The sequence below is a fragment of the Sphaerodactylus townsendi genome, linkage group LG14 (assembly GCF_021028975.2).
Source record: "Sphaerodactylus townsendi isolate TG3544 linkage group LG14, MPM_Stown_v2.3, whole genome shotgun sequence".
Lineage (NCBI taxonomy): Eukaryota > Metazoa > Chordata > Lepidosauria > Squamata > Sphaerodactylidae > Sphaerodactylus > Sphaerodactylus townsendi.
In genome coordinates, this window is record NC_059438.1 from 2,580,957 (window position 1) to 2,593,892 (window position 12,936).

At 43.5% G+C, this 12,936-nt stretch overlaps 1 protein-coding gene across 3 annotated transcripts in view; it reads left to right on the plus strand.

Moving 5' to 3' along the window:
• The window catches only part of CDH8 (cadherin 8), a 260,317-nt gene that overhangs the window by 158,759 nt on the left and 88,622 nt on the right, over positions 1 to 12,936 (plus strand). For all 3 annotated transcript variants that reach the window (XM_048515478.1, XM_048515479.1, XM_048515480.1), the window contains exon 5: positions 5,877 to 6,044. In XM_048515478.1, coding sequence (XP_048371435.1) covers positions 5,877 to 6,044 — 168 coding nt within the window. The remainder of the gene's footprint in view (positions 1 to 5,876; positions 6,045 to 12,936) is intronic.

Below are 12,936 nucleotides of genomic sequence, written 5' to 3' on the forward strand. Positions count from 1 at the left end.
TTAATTTCCTGCAGATCCCTTATGCCATAGGTGTCAAACTCGCGGCTCACCAGATTTTATGGACTAGAGTTCCCAACATCCCCTGCCAGCATGATGCTGGCAGGGGATGATGGGAACTGTAGTCCATAACATCTGGAGGGCCGCAAGTTTGACACCTGTGCCTTACGTCAATTGATATTCCATTAAAATGTGGCAGATTAGGATGTAGAGTAAGACAATCGTTGTCAGTTGTTCTGACATTAGGAAGTATGTTTTGTTAGGTAGCCTATAGGTTGCATCCAGCTCCATCATCCTCCATGGCCAATTCACACACTGCATAATACAGATGTGGGGTCTATAGCAACAGTCAGATATGAATCGTGGGTTGCACATGGAGCAGGGCCAGTTTTGTGTTTTGAGGGCCCATGGGCAGGAGTCCCCACACTCCTTTGTGTACCACCTGGCCCTCATCTCACACCTTGCTTCTTTCTGACCTACCTGCATGCCCTCCTCAGTTTGTACTTTCTTCCCATGCCTATTTGCAAGGCCTCCCACTGCTCATGCTCACAGAAGCTACAGGCCCTGGCAACTGCCCTACCTCAGGGCACGGAGATGCCATCCTTGATCATGGACATATATCCTCTGTGGGACCATTTTAGATGAGAGAAATGGTGCAGGAGGCCTTCTTTACATGTCCTGATCTGAATGGAGTACTATGCACACGAGAACGGAGGAGAACTTGCAACTCATGTCTGAGTTTTGCACGTGGTGAGGACTCCAGCCCCACCTGCGCACTCTGTAACTGTTCACATTTTAAAGATATTCCAAACTGTATTTCTGAAGTCTTTCCTGGCCAGAATCAGCTGACTTTTGTGTGTTTTGTGAGCCATGTGGCCATGATCTTGCAGTTTTTGCTCCTAACATTTTGCCCGCCTCTATGATTGGCAACTTTAGAGGAATGTCATGGTGAGGTGATCTCTCACTGTGATGTGCCTCCAAAGAAGTCAGCCTGTGATGTGAGTGAAATATTAGGAGCAAAAACTACCAGACCATGGGCCCACAGCCCAGAAAACCCTCAACAGTCAGATTCCAAATGGATCCTTTACTTTTAATACAAAGATTCATCCATACAGTCCCCCAAGCCAACAACATGGCCTTCTCCATCACTTTGGTCCTATTTAAGAGACGATTTGAAGTCAAAGTATCTGCAGCAATCCTCTGTCTTTCATTGGATCCAGTCTTCTAAAAAAAAAATTCTGTGCCTTTTATTTTGATAGAAACTCTTCTTATCTGTTGGGCTCCAAAGAGCTTTGCCTGTGTAAAAATAAATGGTTGCTGAAACCTAATGATCACAGAGTTACATGAACTCACCCATGAACCTTTTTATTATGCCATGTTATATAATTATCAGCTTAAAAATGAATATGTGGCTATTAATGTGTCACTGTGAATGCTTCCACACAAGCAGAGTCCTCCAGCAGAGAGCTTGGAGAATATAACAGCCTGGATAAAAACAACCCCCTCCTTCCTCCCGCCCTGAGAAAGAAACCCCTGGGCACCGTGATTTTAAAAGCCCACTGTACTGGTAGATTGAATTTCCCTTGACACTGTTAACGCATCACTTATTACTAAGATGATCCAGTCACTTGAACTCCTTGTTCTTTTTTCACAGACAAATGATTTGTCTTTTAAAAAATCCTGAATGGGAATAAGGGAAACCTCCCTTCTTGATAGACTGTTAGATTGCAACTGAATTGGGGCATTCTAATTACTGAGAATAGGCCCATCACTTGGTAATCAGTAGGACATCAGAGGTTTAATAATAATAGTAGTAAAAAATGATAAAGTTTCTTAATGTTTGGACATCTCTCTTTCTCTCTCCATTGCCTTTGGGAATTGATACCTGTCAGTTTTTGGAGGAGTAATAGTGAGGCAGTTCAGTTGTATTCAGTTGTATTCAGACAGAGAGCTGACAGTGCCCTACTAGAGTTGGTTAAACTTGAAGTGGGGTGATATTGAATTTCTCAGTTCTGCCGTTTCAGTCTGAAAAGTACCCTTTTCTTTTTCAGTTTGCTCTTGTGTGAATCCAGCCTATGATTCTTTATTGTCGTATGTTATTTATTTATTTAGACGCTTATGCCTGCTTTCTTCCCAGTTGAGACCAAAACATCATTCTCTTCTTCATCATCCTATCCTCCCAACAACCACCCTGTGAGTTTGTGTTAGGCTAAGAGGGAGTTCATGGTCTAAGGTAACTAAGTCTCCATGGCAGAGAAGGGTTTAAAACCTGGGACTCCTAGATCCTACTCTAGCACTTTGACCGTTATACCATGCTGGCTTATTTTTGTACCCTGTTTTCCTTACATCTCATTTCAGTTGAGGTTAAACATATCACTTATGTGTAAATAACGTAGAAGAAGAGTTGATTTTTATGCCCTGCTTTTCTCTACTTTAAGGAGTCTCAATGCAACTTTCAATCACCTTCTCTTAAACCCCCCCCCCCTTCAGCCGACATCTTGTCAAGTAGGTGGGACTATGAGAGTTCTGAATGAACTGTGTGACTAACCCAAGGTCGCCCACCAGGCTCCATGTAGAGAAGTGGGGAAACAAACCTTGTTCTCCAGATTAAATTCCGCTGCTCATGTGGAAGAGTGTGGAATGAAACCTGGTTTTCCAGATTAGAGTACACCGCTCTTCAACCATGGTGATCCCCAACACCATGCTAGCTCCCATGGTATATACAAAAGTTTAGAAACATAAGGGCCCAGTAGTCCTGAAATGGATCCACATCCATACTACTTGCATACATAATTTAAATGCACTGCTAAACCATGAACAAACAAACCCACATATCCAAAACTCTTCACAACAATATAAATAAGGAACATCCATCCTTCCCAAAGCTGTAGCATCTTTAGGGTGCACATGCTCTTTAGAGTTCAAATGTCAGATTAGTAGCTGTGTTGCTTCTTTGAGGAACTGTCTTCCAATCAGTTCTGCTCTTACATAAGCAAATGAAAAGATGATATAAACGTCCTATAAACTTTCTGTGCTCTCTTTCATCCAAAGGAAACCACAGTCCATAGAGTTGAGTCTGGACTTCTCACTGTCAAATTAAAAAAAAAAAAGTAGGGACCCATGTAAAAATGGTCCTTTTATCTATTTTTTATCATGATGGAATCATTATACACCGAATTAGCTTATTACAAGTTGGGGAACCATGGAGAGAGGGGAAGAATCTCATTAAACTATTAATCTGATTTTAAAAAGAGAATGTTCTTCCCCATTTCCTTGGTGTCCGTGGAGACAACAGATAAAGGAGAAATATTACCCCTTCCACGAGTTTGCATTTCTGCAAATTTAGGAGCTTGGCAGAAATACAGCTATGCATTACAACATAAAAGTGACAAACTAATAGAATGTGCTCTTTGTCTTTGCTGATTTTTAAAAGCCTATCCAAATCAGAAGAACTGGGGCACACAATGGCTAATTTTGAAAGGAGGTCGGTTTTCTCTCGTTGCTGTTTCTAATATTCGGAACAATGACATGTTTTCCTTAGAAGTTCTGAATCTCAGGGCCACGGAAGTATGTGCCTGCAGTGTTTTTAAAAAATAATCTTTCCCAGAAAATGTTATTTGTGTGGGCACAAGGAGCAGGGGGCAGGACAGGGAAAAAAATAGAGCCAGCAAAAATGTGTTCCCCCCTATTGGACAGTTACCAGATCTCTCATATATTGGATTTCGTTCAGATGAGCGAACTGATGCCTTTCTCTTATCCCAGCGATGGCGAACCTTTTCGAGACCGAGTGCCCAAATTGCAACCCAAGACCCACGTATTAATTGCAAAGTGCCAACACGGCAATTTAACCTGAATACTGAGGTTTTCATTTAGAAAAAAACGGTTGGCTCCAAGGCGTGCGTTACTCGGGAGTAAGCTTGGTGGTAGTCGGTGGCTTTGCTTTGAAGCAACTGTGCAACTCTTCCAACGGGTGAATCACGACCCTAGGAGGGTTTACTCAGAAGCAAGCCCTATTGCCAGCAACCTAGCTTACTCACAGGTAAAGGATCACGCTTTAGTTCTTCGCATGAAAATCAGTGGGGTTTAACAGCACTTAACAGGGTTACCTACACTGCTTTCCCAAAACTAGGTCTTAGGTTTAATGCTAATTGAGCCTGGCAGCCCAGGCTAGCCAAGATGTGGGGGGGGGGGGACTCTGTTTGTGCATGCCCACAGAGAGGGCTCTGAGTGCCACCCCTGGCACCCGTGCCATAGGTTCGCCACCACTGTCTTATCCCTAATTTGTAGGTCTGAATTCACTTGAAGATGTTAGTGCTTGATAGTCAAGATATGGCTATGTCAGAAGCACTGTTACTTGGAAGGGACTTTTGTTTGTGTGCTGTATTTATTTTGTTTCTTTACATGCTATTTTCTAGCCAAGGTTAGTGTCTGAAGTGGTTTTCCAAAATTAAAACTCAGTATCCTGAAAATAACATAAGGCACGAGGAATTTGAGGGGGCTTGCACAGTCTCCTTGGGTACTTGGCGGTTGATAGGATTTTTTCTGCAGATGGAAAAGGCAGAAGGAACCACAGGTGGACTTATGGGCTGGTTAGCAGTGTAGATGACAACAGACACATCACCACTTCCAATGATCTGCCCATTCTCACATTCGTCCGATCCCTAGCAGCTGATGACACAGTTAAAATTCTACAAAGAGACAGAAGGAACAGCAGGTGATCTCAGGGGCTGGTTATTGGTGAAGAATCCACAGGATTAGTTCTCCTGTCAATCTGCTTTTCCATCCTAAATCAGCCTTGACACATGCCATTTGGCTGCTTGAAACCTACAGAAAACTGAAGAACAGAGAATTGCTGCTGCCGGAATTGCTAAACAAAGTGGAGGCAGCCAGTAAAGAGTCCAGCAAGGCCAGTGTTTCTAGTCAAGCAAAGGCCCACTGAGATCCTGGCCTCACTGAGATGTGTAAAATGGCTGAATGAGGACCAAAATGTTCAAGGATGCTGAGAAGATTATAAGCATAGCCATGCTGGATTGGACCAGTGGTCCACTGTGGAATGTTGAGAGTGGTTAAGAGCTGGTTAAAAGTGAAGGGAAGTGGAGAACAATACCAGATGAACTATTGAGAGGGATTCTAATGTTGAGTGTGAGCACTGTGGCAGAGCACCTGCCTTTCATGCAAAAGTTCCTAAGTTCAATCTCCAGAAGCTTCCTTAGAAGCTTCAGAACCCCTCCAAAGGTGGGGGATCCACTCATGGGAGGGGTGCATGGTCACACCAGTGGATTCGCCATCCCCTGGAGGGGCAATTCTACCAGTGTGCTGCTGCCGTGGTTCTCCCTGACACTGGGACATGGCGCTAGATGTGGCACCAGTGTCTCAGGGCACCTGTTGCCATCATTGGCATAGCAGGGGTGGGTTGGGGGTGTGGCCAGGGGAGGAGCTGACATTAGCCATCTCCCTCCTGACCTTTGACAGGGCCTGAGCCTTGGCCTTACGCTGCCAAAAATGTGGCTTAAGTCCATCCAGCCCAGATGTGGCTTCTTGGTGGTGGGGAGGCTTTTTTACTGTTGAAGCCTCCCCACACCACTGGGGAACTTCCATAGGAGTGACGGAGCGATGCCACATGAGCATTGTGGCCTGGCACTGTCAAATTTGGATGGGACTGTCCGATAGAAAGTGACATAGAAGACCTCTAACTGAGACTCTGGAGAGACAATGCCGACCTTGATAGACCATTGTCTAACTCAGTTGAAGACAGTGTCGCATGTTCATGTGAAATTTCCAAATTGCTTGTCCGTCACATGCAGAATTCCTCATGGATCCCTTGCGAACCCAGATGTAATTCCATCCCTTTGTTTTGTGTTCTCTTTCTTCTCTTCCAGCAATTATTAAAACTGCCCTTTCAAACATGGACCGGGAAGCCAAAGAGGAATACTTTGTTGTCATCCAAGCAAAAGACATGGGTGGGCATATGGGTGGCCTCTCCGGGACAACAACCGTGACAATTACCCTCACTGATGTTAACGACAATCCTCCAAAATTTGCACAGAGTAAGTACCATTTCCTTATTCCTTGCTGAATGCACATCACACTGTTTTTGTTGTTGTTGAGTTTATCTTTTCATAGACAATGTGTGTTACTTTCAGAAGCAGCAAAATGGTATTATCAGTTAAAAACAACTTAGGTAGCAGATCCTTGGAAAGACCTTTCTTGGGTTTGACCTTGGTAAACCACAAGTCAAGCAGGCAATGCAATAAGGAATAGTCTGTCTTGATATAACAGAACCCCCACTATTGTAGAGTCTTTGGGAACTTTGGTGGCATATACAGAGTATATGCCACCATAAAATGTGGTTTCTTGGGCTAAGCTAAATGTTAGATGATTAGAAGCCCAAAGGCAGTTGTCTTTCTGAATGGGTATTCCATGTAGACAAAAAGGTGAAACATCTTGGATATGTTTGAAGTTCTTCCTTCTGCAACAAAACACAGAACAGCTAGGGGTACCTCTTTTCTTTGAGGGAAATATTTTGTTGCTGCTGCTGTGGTTAACAAGTAAATGGGCTCTAGGAAACCCAGTGGCAGGCATTGTGTCACTCACGGGTGCCAAGATGACAGTCAATGAAGAAGAGTTTGGATTTATACCCCACTTTTCCCTCCTGTAAGGCGTCTCAGAGTAACTTACAAACTCCTTCCCCTCCTCTCCCCACACTAAACGCCTTATGAGGTAGGTGGAGCTGAGAGAGTTCTGAGAGAACTGTGGCTCATTGGTCCAAGATCACCCATCAGGCTTCGTATGTAGAAGTGGGGAAATACACCTGGTTCTCCAGATAAGAGTCCCATTTCTCCAGACTAGAGCCCACCACTCTTAATCACTGCTCCATGCTGTTATAAGACCATTCATTCAGTTTATCTTGATTATTGATCAGGGGGACAGGTTGTGGTCCATTGGTGGAGGATGGGTATTTCATGCAGAAGGTCCCAAATTTTATCCTTGGCCTCTCTAGGTAAAGGATCTCAGCAGCTGTAAGGGAAGATCATTCCTTCCTGAGATCCTAAAGATCTGATGCTGGTCATAGTAGACAGTATTTATCTGGCCAATCTACACTGACTCAGTGTACATATTTTTGGGTATGTATATCTCTTCCTGGGAACCTATGCACAAAAAAATAAAATTTGATCACCAGACAGGAGCTGCAGAAGTGACATATTTTATATATATTTACTGCGATACCGGTGACCTTCTTCTCTCCACTCCTCACCCTGCTGTGCATTCTCGCCTCCTTTTCTTTGTTAGGAGAATTGTTCTTTCCGACATTTTCAATGCCGCTTTTCATTATTGTTATAACTCGAGAGCAGATGGGTGACACAACCTCTAAAAAGACATGTGTAGTTGATAAAAGAAAGAAAGCAGTGACTAATTGGAGATGAGAGGAGGAAAAAAATGTGAATGCGACTGGGTCTGGTTAATTGTTGATCTTTAATTCAAAATCCATATTTACTTCTATGGTTCCAGTGTACGTCTTGCTGGGTTAGGTTAAAATGATTTGGCATCCTGCTGAGCTTTTCCTGCAGTGCTTTGTAGTCTGCATCAAAGAGGGAGGGGGGGGAGGGAATTATAATGAGGATTGATTTTGTTTGAAATAGGTGTATTTTAATAGAGTTTTCTAGAGTAGCCATCCACTAAGCCGACTGATCTTTCTGTCCTCTTCCTCTTTTGTTGAGCCAAGAAGATTAAAATATTGCAAGGAGGAGGGGGAACTGGATTGGAAAATATATATATATATATATTAGTTATTTTAAAATGGGAGGGAGCTGGTTTAAGTGCCCCGGGCTTATTCATCAGAATTATTCATTTCATTTATTTTAATAAAATAATGAAAACATTATTATGCCTCACCTGGACTCAAAGTGAGTCTCCTGCAGTGGTGGGATTCAAATCATTTCCGGTGATGGAATTCGAATAATTCAACAACTGGTTGTTTAGAAGCACCATTTTAACAACCAGTTCTGCCAAAGTGGTGCGAACCGGCTGAACCCCACCACTGGTCTCCTGCCAATCTTTCATTGTCGCATTTTTGTCAACGGAATACAGCCTTCAAAAAGTTCAGTGTTTATTTGAGTTTCAGAATGTGGGTAGATTCAGATGACTGATGGTTGTGAAACTGTAAGGCCCCTTCCACACATGCAGAATAATGCACTTTTAATGCATGTTCGATGCACTTTGCAGCTGGAGTTTACTGTGTGGAATAGCAAAATCCACTTGCCAACAGTTGTGAAAATTGATTGAAAGTGCATTATTCTGCATGTGTGGAGGAAGGGGCCTAAGGGCAACCATGGGACCTGTGAATGACAAAGGGGCAGAGGGTTGGTAATGGGAGACTGAGGCAGTGGAGAAAAAGGTTAAATTCTTTGTGACAGTTTTCAGTGCAGCAAGTGTGGGGTGGTTACCTACATTGGAGCCACAGTATTCTGGAAGGGTGTCAGAGCAACTGAATGGTTATGAGAGATGATGTTTGAGGTCTGTTGGGCTAATGAAAACCACAAAAGTGGCTGGATTGTGATGGCATATATTAGAAGTTTCATGAAGGAGAAGCAAAATTGTTGATCTCTCCTGTCCCACTCTGACCCCCAAAAGTGTCATCTGTTGTTAAAATCAGCCTCACTTCCAGAGGACTTGAAGCAGGGATGGAAGTCAGCTAATAGGAAATACGGACCCTGACTTGCACAACCCAGGGCTAGCCTGATCTTGTCAGATCTCAGAAGTTAAGCAGAGTCCATCCTGGTTAATACTTGGCTGGGAGACCATCAAAGAATACCAGGGCTGTGATACAGAGGCAGGCAATGTCAAAACAGCGTGTCTTGCCTTGAAAACCCTGTAGTCAATTGTGAGTTGATGGCATGCCCACACACAGGAAGTGCTGATAAGAAACTGATGAAAGTGGTATCTCCCATATCCATACCCCCAAAAGAGTAGCAGGAAGAAATTGAAATCAGTGTCGTCTGTGAAAAGATAATAAATAATATGGCAACAACTGGGGAGGGAAGAAATGCAGGGGAATTGATGCATGTGTCAGGCCTATAACTTGAAAAAGCATCGTGTAGAGTTGGACCATGTCGCTGGGATAATTAATTCACCAATCTTATATATAACTAGTTCCCAGTTTGTTGCAGCATGCCAGTAAATAAATTGGGGGGGGGGGGAGAGAGAGAGAGAGAGAGAGAATTTCAAAAGAGATAATATTTATTCTTGTAACAAGATACAAGACCAGAAATGCAAGGGAAAGCAGAAGCATCATATAATGGCGTCATGCATCTGAGTTTCTCAGTGCTGGACCCATGGGCTCAATGGCCCCTCCTACTGTTTCAAATGGTGCTAAGCTTTGAGAATCCGGGGCTGGATCCAATTAGTAGGACTGGATAACGTGGAATTGTCTATCTAGGCCATATACACATACAAAGATACATCAGCCAAAGCCCTCCTCCCCTCAGATTACAAAAGTATAAAACATGTTATGAGAGTTTTTCAAGCATTAGAGTACAGAAGCAATGCAGTTATATAACATTAAACGGAATATCATAAATTTAGTTAAAACAGGATTATAATTTTAGGAATCTTTAACCACCTTTATTACAACTTAGCTTTTGTTGTCTATCTTGATTTAATCCATCAGCTATCTTCAAATCCATGACAGGAGTGGTGCTCAGATGCGCAAACTATTTAAGTTAGTTGCAAGTAGCAATATACATGAGATGCAGAGCAAGGAGTCGAATGTGCATGGCAAAACAAATGAACAAGAATCAACCTTTTTTCCCAGATGAGCATTTCCCTCCTACATGTGTGAGGAACTCTAAACACTTGCATATAAAAAAGGGATGCAAGACAAACATGCCAACTGTGTGTCTGGAACCAGTCCTCCTCCCCCTCTCATTATTCTATGAAATGCCAGACTTGTGTTTGTATTTCAGGTTGTGTTACATGGGTTGTGTTGTAGCAGGATCCAATGTAAGGTGACACCCCCCTTAATGATACAAAAATCTACAGATGAGACTTTTCAGATGATCCGTATTCCCATAATGCAGAGAGACACTTGTTTGAGAATGTGCAGCGCACAGGAGTTCTAAATTTGTAACTGGAAGACCACTGTTGTCTGCTTCTCGAGCTTTTCTAATTACTTTGCAGATTGTTACACTCATGCGAAAGAGGCTGCAGTCAAAAGTACAAGATAAGCTAATAGTCTGTGCTCTGATCCCCGTACACCAAGCAGTAAAGTATGGGAGAAAGTGCGAAGGAGCAATCATTCAACCGGTTCTAATTGGTAGTTTTGGTGGACAATTTTGGTGAAAGAGGCTATGAAAAGAAGTTAGTGGCATGATTATCTTAGAAATACTGAACTAGCAGAAGTGTAATCTATAATCTATATAACTCAGGTTATAGATTGTCGGTTTGATATCACACAAGCTTCAATTGAAGGCTTGTCTATCAACATGGCTTCCACACTGAGGTCATGGTAGACCATTGCATGTGATAGTTGTTATGTAGTAGATTTGTGATAAGCACCCGTTCACCATGTAATAGTGAGGTTTGGGTCATATGAACACATTGTACTGTGATTTCTTCCTCCCCTTTCCTTTGTGATGAAAACTACCACATGTACATGGTGAACCAGTGCTCACATATGATGTTTACAGTCTGCTATCTGCTCCTCCATGCAAGAGATAAGATGATCTCCCTATGAGAGTTACAACACAGAGGCAGAATTCTTCATGGGCCAGTAAAAACGCCATCCCTGGGGGAGCTGTTTGCATGACTGCCACTTCCACAACGAGGCAGAGCTATTCTTTCCCCCCACCCACCGGGGCAGAACCACTGTTTTCCTGCCTCATTCAGTAAGCGAGGCTTCTAGGAAACAGTGTTTCCCTGGTGGCGCCGTGCAAAAGGACACCAGGCTGGAGGCGCCTCTTGCACCTCCATTTTTCCTCCCATCCCCTGCCTCCCATCCCCTGCAGAGCTCTGCAAGGAGAGAAGGTAAGTGTGGGGAAAGAAAACGGAGGCACCTCTGTACAGAGGCACCTCCGCAGGCCATGGCCGCTCTGGGGCCGCTCACCCATCAGCATATGAATGGCCCCGAGGCTCCACTGGCACCATATATGCTGGTGGGAAGCCGCTGTAGCGGCCCATGCCGAGTGGGCCATAGACAAGCCCACCTATATCCATTTTAACTCGAGTAGGTACTATTGAAGAAAGGAATATTAAATTCATTATGCAGCTATTGCCTGATTGCACAGTCAGATATATTAAATTAGTGGGAGTACTCTTCAGGTCTGTGATGGTGAACTACTGCCTGGTCGAGGTGAGTCATAGGGGTGGTCTCAGACTACATTTTCCCATTAGCAGAGTGGAACTTTTCTTGTTCCCCACTTGCATTGCAGCCTACTGATATCCATAATGGCACACTGACAACACGGAAGGCATCATGCCAGGTGCTACCATGTGTTCATCTGCACACTGCATAGCCTCAGTTACACCTGCCTGGAACAGTTCTGCCTGGTCAGGGCTACCATCCAAGGCCTATATGAAGCCATTGGTCAATTGCTGCAGGGCCAGACACCCCTCCCCATGGCTGTCCCACTAGTACCTAGCCACAGGATCATTCCAGATGTTCATGGCTGAGATGTTGCCAGTATCCCAATCTGCAGTGAGCCATTTCCGCTACACATGCTGTCGCCCCTGCAGGAACATGTACATTTCTCCATGGAAAAGGATGAGCGGGCTCCCTATCCATGCCTTAAACACTTCCAAATGTTGTCATGACAATGGACTGTATCCATAAAGTGTTCATAGCCTTCCAGGACAAGGTGCAGGTCTACAGCATGGTATAATGGTTAAGAGCTGGTGGATTCTAATCTGGAGAACTGGATTTGTTTTCCCTGCTCTTCCACATGAAATCTGCTCTGTGACCTTGGGCTAATTACAGTTCTCTCAGAACTCTCTCAGCCCTACCTACCTCACAAGGGGTCTGCTGAGGGGAGAGGAAGGGAAGGAGATTGTAAGCTGCTTTGAGGCTCCTTATGGTTGAGAAAAGTGTGGTATGAATCCATACTCTTCTTCAAACTCTTCATCTTTTTCTTTTTCCCTATCCAAGTATGAACCACGCTGGATTAATCAGTAGTTGGCTATACACCTGGTAGTCTGTTATATCAGCAAGAAGTGGGTTGAGTTAGTACCAGGTGGAGTTTTCTAATTCGTTGTTCAGTCTACCACCTTAAACTTTTCTCAAAGCTTTATTAAGTTGGCCCTAAAGGTTAAGTTCTTGACTTCATCCCTCACAGTTTTTCTGAAGGGAATCAATACCCTGCTATCTTTTAAAATACAGAAAGACCAGAACATTGTGTTCATTGATTCTGTCTTGGGCACATGATGCCTTCCTACAGATTTCAGATACAAGCCAATCTCCACTTAGCCACTAATTGGTCGTGTCTTTTACTCCACAGAAGTAACTCACTTGTATATCCCCGCATACCTTATTCAGAAATGGAAACTCTCTCTCGCAATTTTTTTCCTAACCCATTAGAGAGAAACATACATCGAGAACGCTCTAATTTCTTCCAGCAAACTCCCTTTCTTGGGGCAGTCTCTGATCTGGGCAAGAGTGAAACATAATTGATTAGTAAGTCATCTGTCAGCTCCCAGATAATGGAATCCTTTTTTTATATGTGTAAGGCACTCGCGCTAAACACACTGTCCCGAAATGGATTGCCTTCAGCATTTATAAGCATTCACAAGTTCATAACCAGCTGTAATCTATGCAAATAGTCCTCACAATTACAGTGCATCAGGATACCAGTAAATGTTTGCCCCTCAAAAGGAAAAAAAATGAAATGAATAGGTTCCTGTGCCCATATTTAAGTGTATTTGGCTCATCAGGTATGCATGTTTTTTGTA